Genomic DNA, 13951 nt, shown 5'->3' on the forward strand with positions numbered 1-13951 from the left:
GCAGTTTTAAACTATTAAAGCTTATTAATTTAATGGCTATTTAAATTAAAGCTTAAAACCAATCTAAGACTTCTGGAAGACACTGTATAACATTTAAAAGTTTATAAACCATTTTACATGTTATCTCGTTTATCATTTCAACAAATTTTTAAGATAGGTTCTTTTAACAGCCCCATTTTATAGATGAGGAAATAGGCTGAAACAGTTATTGTAGTTAAGTATTTGAAGTGGTATTTGAACTCAGGTCTTTCTGATTCAAAATCCAGTACTTTCTCATTTTGTCACATAGTTATAAAAGGTATTAATCAGATTGCCTGTGAAAAGGAAGCTAAATAGAGCTTTAATAACCTAGCCCCCAAAAGCAATTTTGTTCATACTATGGAATAAGCAGTTAGGAATGGAAAAGATTAACTCAAAACAATCACATTTTACATAAAATACTTTATTGCAATACAGACAGTCACTGGGTTCAAAAATCAATACAAAGTAAATTAATAAGAATATTTACAAACAAGTTCACAACAATTGTGTAATAACAAGAGCTGTTAATAAACAGCATCAATACAATTTTAATCTCTAATTCAATATAATTTTCTAAGGCTTGATAGATAGAGAATACCTAACATTTTGGTCAGGCATATCTGATAAATAGCTAAAATTCACTGATTTTCATATAAAGGAGAAAAGTCCTTTACCAGTGCATTTTTTGAGGATGAGTGGTTTACCTTTTTTTAATAGTGACTTGGGAAAAAAAGGCTGATGCATTCCTGTTTATTATAGCCTGCACAACCTTTTTTTTTTTTATTTAATAGCAAAATTTCTAGACTCCACTATTCTCCAACTCCATCATTTATTTCCCAAACAGATATTCCTTGGTATTAACATTAAAGTATACTGTATTTCACATATTATAAAAATAACTAAACTAGCTGTTTAGTAGATATGATACTAATAACCATGGTATACTCAACTCTTAATAAGAGCAATTTTAAAAGGATATTAATGGTGAAAGGATACAAATGTGTTATTTCCACTGTGTGTACAATAAGCACACAGAAATGTCAACAACTGGTGCAGTTGGATGATTTTTTCAAATGAACACTTTTAACAGGCCAAATATTCTATTCTATTATGAAATAATATTTTGATTAATAATTTTAATGGGAATTTCAGTAACAAATCATTGCACCATAAATACTTGATCTGTAAGCAGTGTGTGTATGTGTTTTCCACTCAAGTGGACTTCACTGGGGTTTATCTTGAAGAAGAGAATTACTTCTCCAGTTGCTGAGGGGTACTAAAAGCTTCATACACATTAGCAGCAAAGTCTTTCACTTGTTCCATCATCAATAGATCCTAATAGAGATGACAATGCAGTATTAAAATCTTACTCAATTTACATAAAGCACTAACAAGTGCTTAGGAAAACAAACCCAAAAAATTTAAATGAATTTTCAGTAAACTGATTTATAAATCACATCATGGGGTTTTGAGCTGTCTGTGAATTTTGACTTCTTAAAATATCTTAAATGATATGAGAGCAATCTTTTCTTAAAAATTTAATTGCTTAACACAAAGAAACGCCAATTTTCCCTTATTTTAATGTATCTGCAGTTTCTGTATTGGTTTTTCATATCCCTTTTTGCATCATAATAGGATAAAATACATTCCTATCTTGTAACTTTTCTCCATCTCCTTGATGTTGTATTAGCTGCTATAATGCATCTGGCTTGATTTTTTAGTACATGAGTAAAGTTTTCTGAGTTAAAAATGTCACAAAAAATTATCCCATATTAACAAAGATTACAAGTTATAATACTAAAGCCCTGTTTTATTTCCAGTAATTTATAATAACCCTTTTCAGAAATGATTTGGTATACTAACTTATAGAAATCATAGTTTAAAAAAAAGAGGACATATTAATACTCTAGAAATTACTGGGTTACTTTGGATCTAGATTTCTTAGCCTTTTTTTTTGGCTTAGTTATGGACTCCTTTTCAGAATGTTTTTAAGTGCATAAAATAATATACATAGATCATAAAGGAAACTAATTATATTGAAATATAATTATCAAAAAGCTAAAAAAAAATCCCCCAGGTTTGTAGATCCAAGGTTAAGAAGCCTGCTTTAGAGGAATTTAAACTAAGCAGTTAAGATCTCCCTTAAAAATTAATACTAATAATAATTTTGTTAGATCAGGAGTGCTATGAGGAAAGCTCTCTGCAAACAGTAAAAGTTAAATATAAATGTAAATTATTAGTGATCTCTTCCAATGCTAATATGAATTCCATTGACCATTATGGTACACATAATCTAATCTGTATTCCAACAGGCATGACCTACAGAAACACCATTTTAAGACTCACTCCCAAATTTCACAAGTTAGCCAGAATAATATGTACTGACCCCAAAACAGCAGCCTACTGCTCACTGTGTTTTATAGCTTTCAAAAACATTTTATACTATAGGGGAGAAATACAGTTCAGATACATGAATTCAGTAGTAACATCCACAATTTACTGTATATTCTTATTTTACGGTGCTGAAAAAATGTGCTTCTTACCTGAACAAAATGACTAGGGGTCTCACTGCAAACAGAATGGATCTGTCCATTTATTATTGGAATTATTTTAGCTAATGGCAGGCTGACACTGGAGAGACTGTGGAAAACCACAAGAAAAATTATTTTGTGTTGTCATCTTCCAAGACAAGCAATACCAGAATACAATGTTCTCATCAAAAACATTGTGCTAGATGCTTTAGATGTAAAAAAGTCATGGCCGGTCCATTACCTTTACTTTTATTTATTTATTTATCTATTTTTAAAAAGCAATTGGGGTTAAGTAACTTGCTCAAGGTTACACGGCCAGTTATTTCTGGGTGTGGTGCTAAGTATCAGAGCCCAGACTCAAAACCCAGGTCATCCTAACACTGGGGCCGGTGCTCTTACTCGCTGAGCCACCTGGCCGCCCCTAAGCAACTGGGGTTAAGTAACTTGCTCAAGGTTACACGGCCAGGTGTTTCTGGGTGGGTGGTAAGTATCTGAGCCCGGATTCGATTCCCCAGGTCATCCTGACACTGGCGCCGGTGCTCTTACTCGCTGTGCTACCTGGCCACCCCTGCATTACCTTTAAAAGATTCATAATGTAGGGGCGGCCAGGTAGCACAGCAAGTAAGAGCACTGGCTCCAGTGTTGAGAAGACTTGGAGATCGAATCCTGAGCTCAGACACTTAGCACCCACCCAGAAACACCTGGCCGTGTAACCTTGAGCAAGTTACTTAACCCCGATTGCTTAAAAAAAAAAAAAGATTCATAATGTCGCTGGAGAAAAGACACGGACATAAAGGAATGAACAATGATACAAGGCAGCATTCACTAAGTTCTCAAGGATGGGTCAACAGACAATAGTTATTAAGCACCTGCTCTGGGCAGATGCTGAGGTCATAAGAACAAAGAATGGCACAAACTCTGAGAGCAAAGGAATTTATATGCTAATGGAAATGATAAGTGCATATAAAAATATACGGTGCAGCATTAATATAACCTAAACATAAATACAGACCAGTGATTAAACGCAAAGTTGTTTGGGAGGGAGGACACCAGCAGTTGGGGCCATTAGGAAAAGCTTCATGTGGAAGATAGTGCCTGAGCTTCATCTTAAAGGAGAGAGGTAAAGAAAGTTCATTTTAGGCATAGGATAGAGCCAGTGCAAAAGCCAAGAGATAGAAGAAAGAGGCCAGATTTCATAGTACAAGAGGAAGAGGAATGAATGTTCACTGAAACTGTAACAAGTCAAGGAAGGCTCTATAGTGGAGGTCTTGAGCTATGCATTCAAAGAAGAATGTGATTTAAATAAGCAGAAAGGAAGAGGGAGGGCATTTCAAGAAAAGAGATAGACAGCCTAAGGCACTGAACAGTCTGGCTGAAACAAAATATAGGTTTGAATAAGGAAGTAGTGTCTGATAAATGGAAGAGGGAGTTGGTCAAGAGGCTTAAGTACATATAAATAAGCCTTGAAGATCAGTCTATGGAATTGGAACTTTATATATAGTTCACTTCTTATCTGAGTTTTCATAAATATGGTCAATTTACATTTATACAACAAAATCCCATAATGAAAATGTTATCATATTAGGTTTGATTTTCTAAAATTATAAATGGCAGCAGAGTTTCATTCATATATTAATTTAAAAAACTTTTCTAATGTCACTTATGATAATGATATGTAAAAGATGTTTCTCTGACAGTATTCCTTTCTCTCAAAATCAGTATTTATTTAGTATCTACTATGTGCAGGTTGTTATTCTAGGCACTATGGAGAACATAGAAGTGTAAGATGTAGTTCTTAAAGAAGGATATAACTTAATAGCAAAAAACAATCTTTCTGGAAAGAAAAGATCAATTAGATGATCTGTAGGCAATTGAATGATATACTTAAGCTCATTTAATATGTATTTGTTGTGTCTACAATGTGTAAGGCATTGTGTGGGTCCTTCAGGATATAAAGGTATAAAACAACACAGTCCTTGCCCTCAATGATTTTACAATCTAACAAAAACATAAGCTATGCATGTATACAAATCGGTGAGGAACAAGGTAAAATATGATAAGGGCAAAGAACAGGTCTATGTAAAAGTGCCTTAAGGAAATTTTGAGCAAAGAGCACTGAGCTGGGAGTCTGAGGACCTGAGTTTGAATCCTAGCTCTGCTAACTCACTACCTGTATGCTTCTGGGGTCTTTATTTAACCTCTCTGTACTTCAACTTCCTCTTTTACCAAATGAGGGGGGTGGACTACATGATGTTTAAGGTCCTGATAAACCTTATGATCTGGAATGCTATAATCTAAGATCTTGACCTTAAAACAATCCTTAACTTGTCAAAATGGGTTTATATTCTCACCACCATCTTTACCTTCCTATTGTTTTGTAAGGTCAAAGAACTTTTGAGTTTGAAGGAATTTTATAAATCTCCTAGCTCAGCCTCTTCTTACCCAATCCAGAAATCCTAATGGTTACAAATTATGTTATGAATCTTATTACAAGGAAAACACATAGTCAAACAGTTTGCTATTTAGGTACTATAGTAAAACCACATTAATTAGAACACTAAAAGTAGGAAATTGTGATTTTATAGAAAGGCCAATATTGGTGTTTAGCTTCACATTATCTAAAAAGAAAAGGTTTGCTAAGTAAAATATGTAAATAAAATTCTGAGGGAAATATTTGAAGTACTTAAGTTGTTTTTGAACAACTTTAGAAATACTTCAAATGCATTATTATTATTTTTTTTGCTTTGTAGAGGGAAATAGGGCTTAAGTGACTTGCCTAAAGTCACACAGCTAGTTTTTTGTGTTAAGTGTCTGAGGTCAGATTTGAACTCAGGTCCTTCTGACTCCAGGGCCGGTGCTCTATTCACTGTGCCACCTAACTGCCCCAAAATGTGTTATTTTACAGCAAAATAATTACCATGTTGACAGAATCACTCAATGGTAGAATGAGAAGGGACTTCAGGGACAATCTAGACTAATCTCAACACAAACATGAATCATATGTACACCATCCGTAACATGTGGTCATTCATTAAAACACATCTCTATAAGGAACTCTACTAGTCCACCTTTTATTAACCTAATTACAGTTACATATGTACTTTTTTTAAACAAAAGCAGAACAGAATTTCTTTTAAAATATCCAATAATTGAGAAAGCTTTTCTTACACTTAATTTAATTGGTGAGTTTTTTTTTTTTAAAGAATACTCTGGGGCGGCGAGGTAGAGCACCGGCCCTGGAGTCAGGAGGACCCAAGTTCAAATCTGGACTCAGATACCTGACACACTTATTAGCTGTATGACTTTGGGCAAGTCACTTAACTCCAATTGCTCTCCAAAAAGCAAAAAAAAAAAAAAGACTATTCTTTAAGTTAAATAAACACTAAATCAATGGTGTTTACAGAAGTTTTTTATAGCATACTACACAATAAAAAGAATAAATATATTATTAAAGATTTAAAATGCAAGTGTCAAGAACTTTAGAAAGAAATTCTAAATTTCTTTTAGTTAATGTTCATTCAGTGCCTAATGTGTACAAAATTCAATTTGAGGCAATATGTACTTAGTAGGGAGCAAATTACTTGCTTTTGATTAATTTAAAAGCTAATTTTAAGATTTGAAAGGAAAGAAAAATTATTACTTATCATGGAGAGTGTAGATATAAAATATTTTTAGGATACTTTTATCATTAGAGGGACAATTCAAACCCAAGTCCTTTGACTCCAGAGTTGGAGCTCTTCACACTAAACCATACTGCTTCCCAGAGCGATCATGGAAAGGTAGCTTATAAAAAGGGAGCTTTATTATTTTACAGAAAAGCTTCTATGGGGGAAATACTAATATTATCTTTAATCTATACAGAACTTTCTGCAAAGGAACTCTAGTCTTTGGCTTAGCAAAATTCAATTCAACAGAAGGAATGCTTCTCTAATTTTACATACTAAGCTATTTAGTATGTCCTTACAGTACCTTAAGATGGAATAAAATTTTTCCATAATAAATTTCTTAGTATTCGAAGCACTTATTTTATTGTGACTATTAAACTCTTGCTTTATATGTGATCTTACCTATTCATAGAGTCACTGCAATTCAGATCTTGTTCAGTAGGTCTAAAAAACTCGGCCATATTGTCCAGAAGTCGACTGAAACCTCTGTTTAAGCAGGTGTTCAAAACCGTACTAAAGTCTGGACTGTGTAAGATGAAAAAAATAGGTTAATATTTACCTATCTTATAGAGAAGGAATTTTTAAAAACTGCCTCAAATATGGTCATAATCAACAGCTAACAGTATCAATTTCAAATTTATAATGACTTCAGTTAAAACTCTGCATATTCATACCCATAGAAATAAATGCTGTATTAATAAATGTAATATGAATAAACTTTTTTATGCACCAGGCACAGAAAAAAGACTTGCACATCTTTCCTTATATTATTCATTGATTTACAGAATTTAGTTTGACATCACATGTTAATGTTGTTTATCTCAGGAAATTCTTCTGGTCCCTTAGATTCATTGTTAGATTATGGGTGAATAAAGATTTTTATATTATACAGATTACAACTAGTAATAGTACTCAAGTCTGAAGAAAAACTAATAAAATAGGCCATTGTGAATGGTAAATGATGCTCACTTACATTGCTTTTATTTTTGGTGTCTCTATTTAAAAGACAGAGATATATGATGAAACTTCTTAGGCTTCAAAAAGCAGAACAATTAAAGAAATAATAATTGGGATCTAGAGACAATGGTCAAGGAAATAGGTTTATCCAGTCTAGAGAACGAGTGGCAGTTAATTGTTTCTATCAGTGACATCAACATTCAACTAATCTCTCATGTTTAGAAGCTCAGTGTTATATTTGACTCTTCTTTCTTGTTTCTACTCCGTCATCCTGGCTCCACCCCCCTGACTCTTTTCTTTAATCTCTCTTTCATATCCAATCAGTTACCAAGTCCTGTCTTCTACTTCTGCTTTCATAATCTCTCTAATCTGTAGCCTTCTTTATATATTCCAACTTCCACCCTAGTAAAAAACCTATTACTACTCATCTGGACAGCCACCCAAAAGATCATTCTGCCTTCATTTGCTCATCTATCCAGTCTGTCCTTCATATCACAACCAAATTCAACGTTCTTACACACAGATTTAGTAATTTTTTTTTCTACTCAGGATTCTCCAATGCCTCTTTATTGCCAACTGAATAATGTTCATACTCTTCCACCCAGCATTCAAAGCCTCTATTGTATAATCCTTCTCTACTCCATGTGCTCTTTTTTTATAACAAAACTTTTCTGTCTATGCCCTATACTTTCTCACCTCCATACTTTTGTGGGCATTGTTCCTCTTTTCTAGGATGATACAGATACTCTAAATATGAGATCTTTGTCTACTGCCAGTAAGTTTGCAAAATATTAGAAGAATTGAACCAGATAACCTACATGGTATAGTGGATGCTTGACTGGTATTTACTTGACTAGAGTCTAGAAGACAGGTTTGGATTCCACTTCAGATACTCACTAGCTGTATAACCCCGAGCAAATTATTTAAGCTTCTTCAATTTTAGTTTCTTTCCGTGTACAAATAGGGATAACAGTACCTACTGCACTTATATCACAAAGTTTCCATGCAGAAAAAATGAGCTATGTCAGACATACAGCTTCACAGGCTGCATATGGCCCACAATACTCCCTAGAGTGACCTAAACAAGATTAAGATGTGATTGGGAAATATTTAACAAGACAAATAAATATACAATAAAATAAAGACAATGCTGATATGTGGTTTTCTAGGTCAATATGAGGCCTCTAGACATTCTTTTATGAGGTTTAGTGGCCCTGTTTCCATTTGAGTTTGACACTGTAGCCCTAAAGCACTATGTGTGTGTGTGTGTGTGTGTGTGTGTGTATCACTAAGTATAATAATTATTTCTTTGATAAATATGGAAATATTCCTGATAAATGAAACCAGGAGATAAAAGGAAGTTGTAATTATGTGGCGGGAGAGCTCACAGTCTACCCTAGAGAGGCAGAAAAAGGAACTGAACCCTTTGACCAGCAATACCACTATTAGGTCTGTATCTCAAAGAAAAAAAAGGGAAAGGACCTATATGTATAAAAATATTTATGGTAAGTCCTTGAATAGTGGCAAAGAACTGGAAATTCAGGGGATGCCCATCAACTGGGAAATGGCTGACCAAGTCATGGTATCTGATTATGATGGAATACTATTGTGCTATTATGAGAAATAATGAGCAAGAAGATGCTCTCAGAGAAATCCAGAAAGACTTGCCTGAACTGATGCAAAGTAAAGCGAGCAGAACTAGAACAGTGTACACAGTAATAACAATATTGTATAATGATCAGGGGCAAATGACTTAGCTATTCTAAGCAATACAATGATTCAAGAAAATCTGAAAGGACTTATGATGAAAAATGCTATCCATCTCCAAAGAAATAACTGATGAAGTTTGATTTGAGATCAAAGCACTTAAAAAAAAAACTTTCTTTTTTTTTGGTCTGTTTCCTTTCACAATATGACTAATAGGGAAATATGTTTTACATGACTGCACATGCATGTCTATATCAAGTTGCTTGCTTTCTAAATGAAGGGTGTGAGAACAGAGACAAAGAGGATATGGGACTCAAAATTAAAAAAAATAGTAAATGTTAAAAAGTTTTGACATGTAATTGGGGAAAAACTTTTTTTTTGCAGGGCAATTGGGGTTAAGTGACTTGTCCAAGGTCACATGGCTAGTTTTTGTGTTAAGTGTCTGAGGTCGGATCTGAACTCAGGTCCTCCTGACTCCAGGGCCGGTGCTCTATTCACTGTGCCACCTAGCCACCCCAAAAAACATTTTTTAAAAAAAGAAAAAGGATTTGGCATAGTTGGTTTCATCATATACCCAAAGGCAATAAGAATGATCATTTCGTGGAATTCTTGATCATTTCATACTGCAGGATTCATGATGAATATAAGCAAAGATAATTGTGGCTTAGGTTTAATATCTGATGCAGAAGATGTAGAGACCAATAACTTTTATAAAGAACTGGACATAACCTTTCAAAACAAGTCAATATAAAACTCTGTTATGTAGTAACTTCAGTACAAAGGTGAGAACAGGTCAAAGAATTATAGTTTACTCAGAAACCTCATATTTATCTATTATGAATGTTTTCTTACAGAAGAGTCAGAAGATGCTGGGTATGACAAGCACTGGACATTACAAAAAGTGAACTGACTACATGTTATCAAACAGGAAAAACTAGTTACTTGGGGTGGCTAGGTGACGCAGTGAGTAAGAGCGCTGGCCCCGGAGTCGGGAGGACACGGGATCGGTTCCAGCCTCAGATACTTAACACCCACACAAAAAAGAACTGGCCTTGTAACCTTGGGCAAGTTACTTAACCCCAATTGCTTTTAAAAAAACAACAACTAGTTACTGATGTGGGAGTCAAAATTAGTTGTTGATATATGTATAGCCATATCACCCACAAGTTAGAATAAGGGCCAAAATCAAGATCACACTTGAAAAAAGACAAAAGATGAGAAGACACTATGACAACTTTAAATGAACCATCAATACAAAAAATGAGAAGTAGGAAAGTTAAACATTCTGAACTTGATTATCAGCATTTCTTGAACAAGTTTAACTGATGAAAAATAGCAACCATAACAATGTGGCTATTAAGTCTAGAAACTGCCTCCATTTGGGCTCCATGCCCAGGAGACAGGCATGGCAGGATACTAAAGGTATCATAAAACGTTGATACTATTAGTATTTTAAAACTTCTAAAACACTGAAGACCAATGAAAGAAAGAAACAAAAGTCTCTAGAAGCTTGGCATGACACCCAAATGAGTGATAATTCCCAGATTACATACATACATACATACATATATACATATATGCATACATCCTCACATACACTTAAGGAGTGAGACAGCCTTTTTGTGTGGGCTATTTGCACTCTTTACTCTCTGGCGTGGCATGGAAGCCTCTCTCTGTCTTGCCCCTCATTCTCTCTTTCACTTGTTCTTTAGACTAAGGTTCAGAAATTCCCTTGCTTTTTTGCTTTCTCAGGGGCTTCACTGCATCCCAGCAAGAAGAGTCTAATGGGGCTCTGAGAAAGGTATTTATTCCTTTGTTCCCTCTTTCCCAAGATACTTTCACTGCTTATATTTTAGTTCTCAATATTCTATCTTTGTGTATGTCTTCTCCTCTTATTAACCTTGCATTAACTGTGCATTTTCTGAAAGGTATGTAAAATTTACCATTAGAAATCAAGGTTAAATTTAAAATGCAAAATAGTTATTTGATTGAGCAAATTATTTTGATAAACAATGATCTTCATTCTTGTTTGTGTGCTAAAATTTTCCCAATATGATAAAATTTTGTAATTTTAACATTCCTATGGTGCTATATTTTCCCCCAATTTTATTTTATTTTCAGTTACAAATTCTCTCTTTCCCTTCCTTTTGAGAAAGAAAAACAAAGCTTATCACAAATATGTACAATCATACAGAGCAAATGCTTCCATTAGCTATGGGAAGAAAGAAAGAAAGAAAGAAAGAAAGAAAGAAAGAAAGAAAGAAAGAGAAAAAAGGAAGGAAGGAAGAAGGGAAGGAAGAAAGGAAGGAAAAGAAAGGAAGGAAGGAGGGAAGGGAAAAAGAAAGGAAAAAAGGAAGGAAGAAAGGAAGGGAGAGAGAGAAAGAAAGAAAAGAAAGAAGGGAGGGAAGGAATAAAGAAAGAAAGAAGGAAGGTAAAGAACATATGCCTTGATCTGCACTTATCATGAGTCCTTTGGCACTGGGGTTAGTCACTGTGTTGATTAGAGCCCCTAATTCTTTCAGAGTTGACTGACTTTACAATATTGTTGCTATTGTATGAATTGTTCTCCTGGTTCTTTATTCTGCATCAGTTCATATTGTCTTCCCAGGTTTTTCTGAAACCATCTCCTTTGATAATAGTTTTCAATCACAATCATATATCATAATTTGTTCAGCCATTCCTCAATTGATATACATTCTCAGTTTCCAATTTTTTATTAGTTTTATTTATTTTCATTTTCAACATTCATTTCTACAAGATTTGAGTTACAAATTTTCTCCCCCTCTTTCCCCTACCCCACCCCAAGATATGGAACCTACTGAATACCCCTTCCCCATGCTCTCTTATATCCTCCCCCATGCCCCCCTAAATTTCTAGTGGGGCAAGATGGATTTCTATACCCTAGTGCCTGTATATCTTATTTCCCAGCTACATGTAAAAAACAATTTTTTTAAACATTTGTTTTTAAAACTTTGATTTCCAGATTCTTTCCCTTCTTCCCTCCTCACCCACCCCCACTGGGAAGACAAGCAATTCAATCTAGGTTGTATGTGTGTAGTTATACAAAATGTTTCCACAGAAGTTATACTGTGAAAGACTGACTATATTTACCTCCACCCTATCCTGTCCGCCACTTATTCTATTTTCTACTTTGACCCTTTCTCTTTTCAAAAGTGTTTACTTTTAACTACCTTCCCCCCACCCAACCTGCTCTCCCTTCTATCATCTCCCCCCTTATCCCCTATGTTCCTATACAGTAAGATACCCAATCGAATGTGTTATTCCCTCCCTCCTTAAGCCAAATTAAATGAGAGTAAGGTTGACCCATTCCCTTTCCTGCTCTTCCCCTCCATTGTAAGTTTTCTCTTGTCTCTTTTATATGAGATAATTTACCCTATTCAATCTCTCCCTTTCTCCTTCTTCCATTATATTCCTCTCTCACCTCTTTAATTTTTTAGATATCATCCCTTCATATTCAACTGATCCTGTGCCTTCTGTCTATGTATACATGTACACAATACACACTCACATATGTATTTATACACACATACATCCTCCTATACATACATATATGTATGTATACATACACATATATGTATACACACATACACACACACTCATATATTCCCTTCAACTATCCTCATACTGAGAAAAGTCTCATGAGTTACAATTATTGTTTTTCCATGTAGGAATGTAAATAGCTTTTTGGACCTCTTTTGCCATTTGAGTTAGTCTATTTTCTTCAGTGGTTTTTTTTTGGGGTCTCCTTTAGCAGGCTGTTGATTCACTTTTCATGATTTTCTTGCATCATTCTCATTTCTCTTCCCAATTTTTCCTCTACTTCTTCCTTGATTTTCAAAATCCTTCTCGAGCTCCTTCATGGCCTGTAACCAATTCATATTTTTCTTGGAAGCTTTTGATGCAGGAATTTTGACTTTGTTGTCTTCTTCTGGTTCCATGGTTTGATCCTTTTTGTCCCCCCAAAAAGATTATATGGTCTGATTGCTCTTCCTCTGCTTGCTCATCTTGCCAGTCAATTACTTGAATTTTGAGCTCTTTGCCATGGTAGAACTCTGCTTCCAGAGTGGACAGAGCTGGGTCCCAAATTGTTGGGGTTTTCGCAGTTGCCTGAGCTATGAGAAGGGCACCCTCTCTACATCCACCACAAGCTCTGGTACACTAGCCACACACCCCAGGATCACTGCCCAAGACTGAGACCCAGATCCAAGCAGGTCAAAGCAAGAGCAATTACCCTATGAATGGTTGCTTGGTCCCCCTAAGATCTGCAGGCCAGGAGCTCAGAAAGCACCCACATGGCAGCAGCTGCAGCCGCTGTGTCTCTGCCACCTCTTGCCCCGGAGGCAGGGGCTGGACCATTCCAACAGTGTTCCCTACTGACCTTTTACTTTCTCTTTGATATTTATGTGTTGAAAAGTCTGGAAACCACCACAGCTGCTGGTGATTCACTCTCCTGAAGTCTTGTCTGGCTGGTCTGGGCCTCTGGCTGGGATTACCCTGGGTCTGGGCCCACGCTGCTCACACAGACTGCTCTGCTCCCAGGTTGGTATTATAGATCCTTCCTGTTGGCCTGCCAAGCTGCCTTCAGCAGGAGATTTGTTTCTCTCTGTCACTTTGTGGCTTCTGTGGCTCTAAAATTTGTTTAGTCATTTTTTACAGTTATTGGAGGTGGTTGGTGCAGGAGCTCACGCCAATTCCTGCTTTTATTCTGCCATTTTGGCTCCGCTCCAGTTTCCAATTCTTTGCTGCCACAAAAAGAGCTGCTGCAAATATTTTTGTACATATGGGTCTTTTTCCTCTTTCTTTGACCATTTTTGGGATATGGATCTAGTAGTAATATTTCTGGCTCAAAAGGTATGTACAGTTTAATAGCTTTTTGGGCATAGATCTGAATGGTTGGACTAGTTCACAACTTCACAAACAGTGCACAGAGAACGTACTTCCCACCACTCTAACATTTGTTATTTTCAATCTTTCTGTCAACTTACCCAATCTGATGAACATGAAGTAGAACATCAGAAGTGCTTTAATATGTATTTCTCTAATTATTAG

The 13951-nt window shown here is 35.4% G+C and overlaps 1 protein-coding gene across 3 annotated transcripts in view; it reads right to left on the reverse strand.

The window, feature by feature from the left end:
• Positions 1-421: 421 nt before the first annotated feature.
• The window catches only part of PEX3 (peroxisomal biogenesis factor 3), a 59794-nt gene continuing 46264 nt past the window's right edge, over positions 422-13951 (reverse strand). For all 3 annotated transcript variants that reach the window (XM_069107463.1, XM_069107465.1, XM_069107464.1), the window contains 3 exons: positions 6620-6742; positions 2565-2661; positions 422-1356 (listed from right to left, as the gene is read on the reverse strand). In XM_069107463.1, the coding sequence (XP_068963564.1) occupies positions 1273-1356; positions 2565-2661; positions 6620-6742 (304 nt within the window). In that variant the 3' untranslated portion in view covers positions 422-1272. The remainder of the gene's footprint in view (positions 1357-2564; positions 2662-6619; positions 6743-13951) is intronic.

Source organism: Petaurus breviceps, unplaced genomic scaffold (genome assembly GCF_028583685.1).
Source record: "Petaurus breviceps papuanus isolate PSGF00001 unplaced genomic scaffold, PetGlider_PUasm1.0 90064, whole genome shotgun sequence".
Lineage (NCBI taxonomy): Eukaryota > Metazoa > Chordata > Mammalia > Diprotodontia > Petauridae > Petaurus > Petaurus breviceps.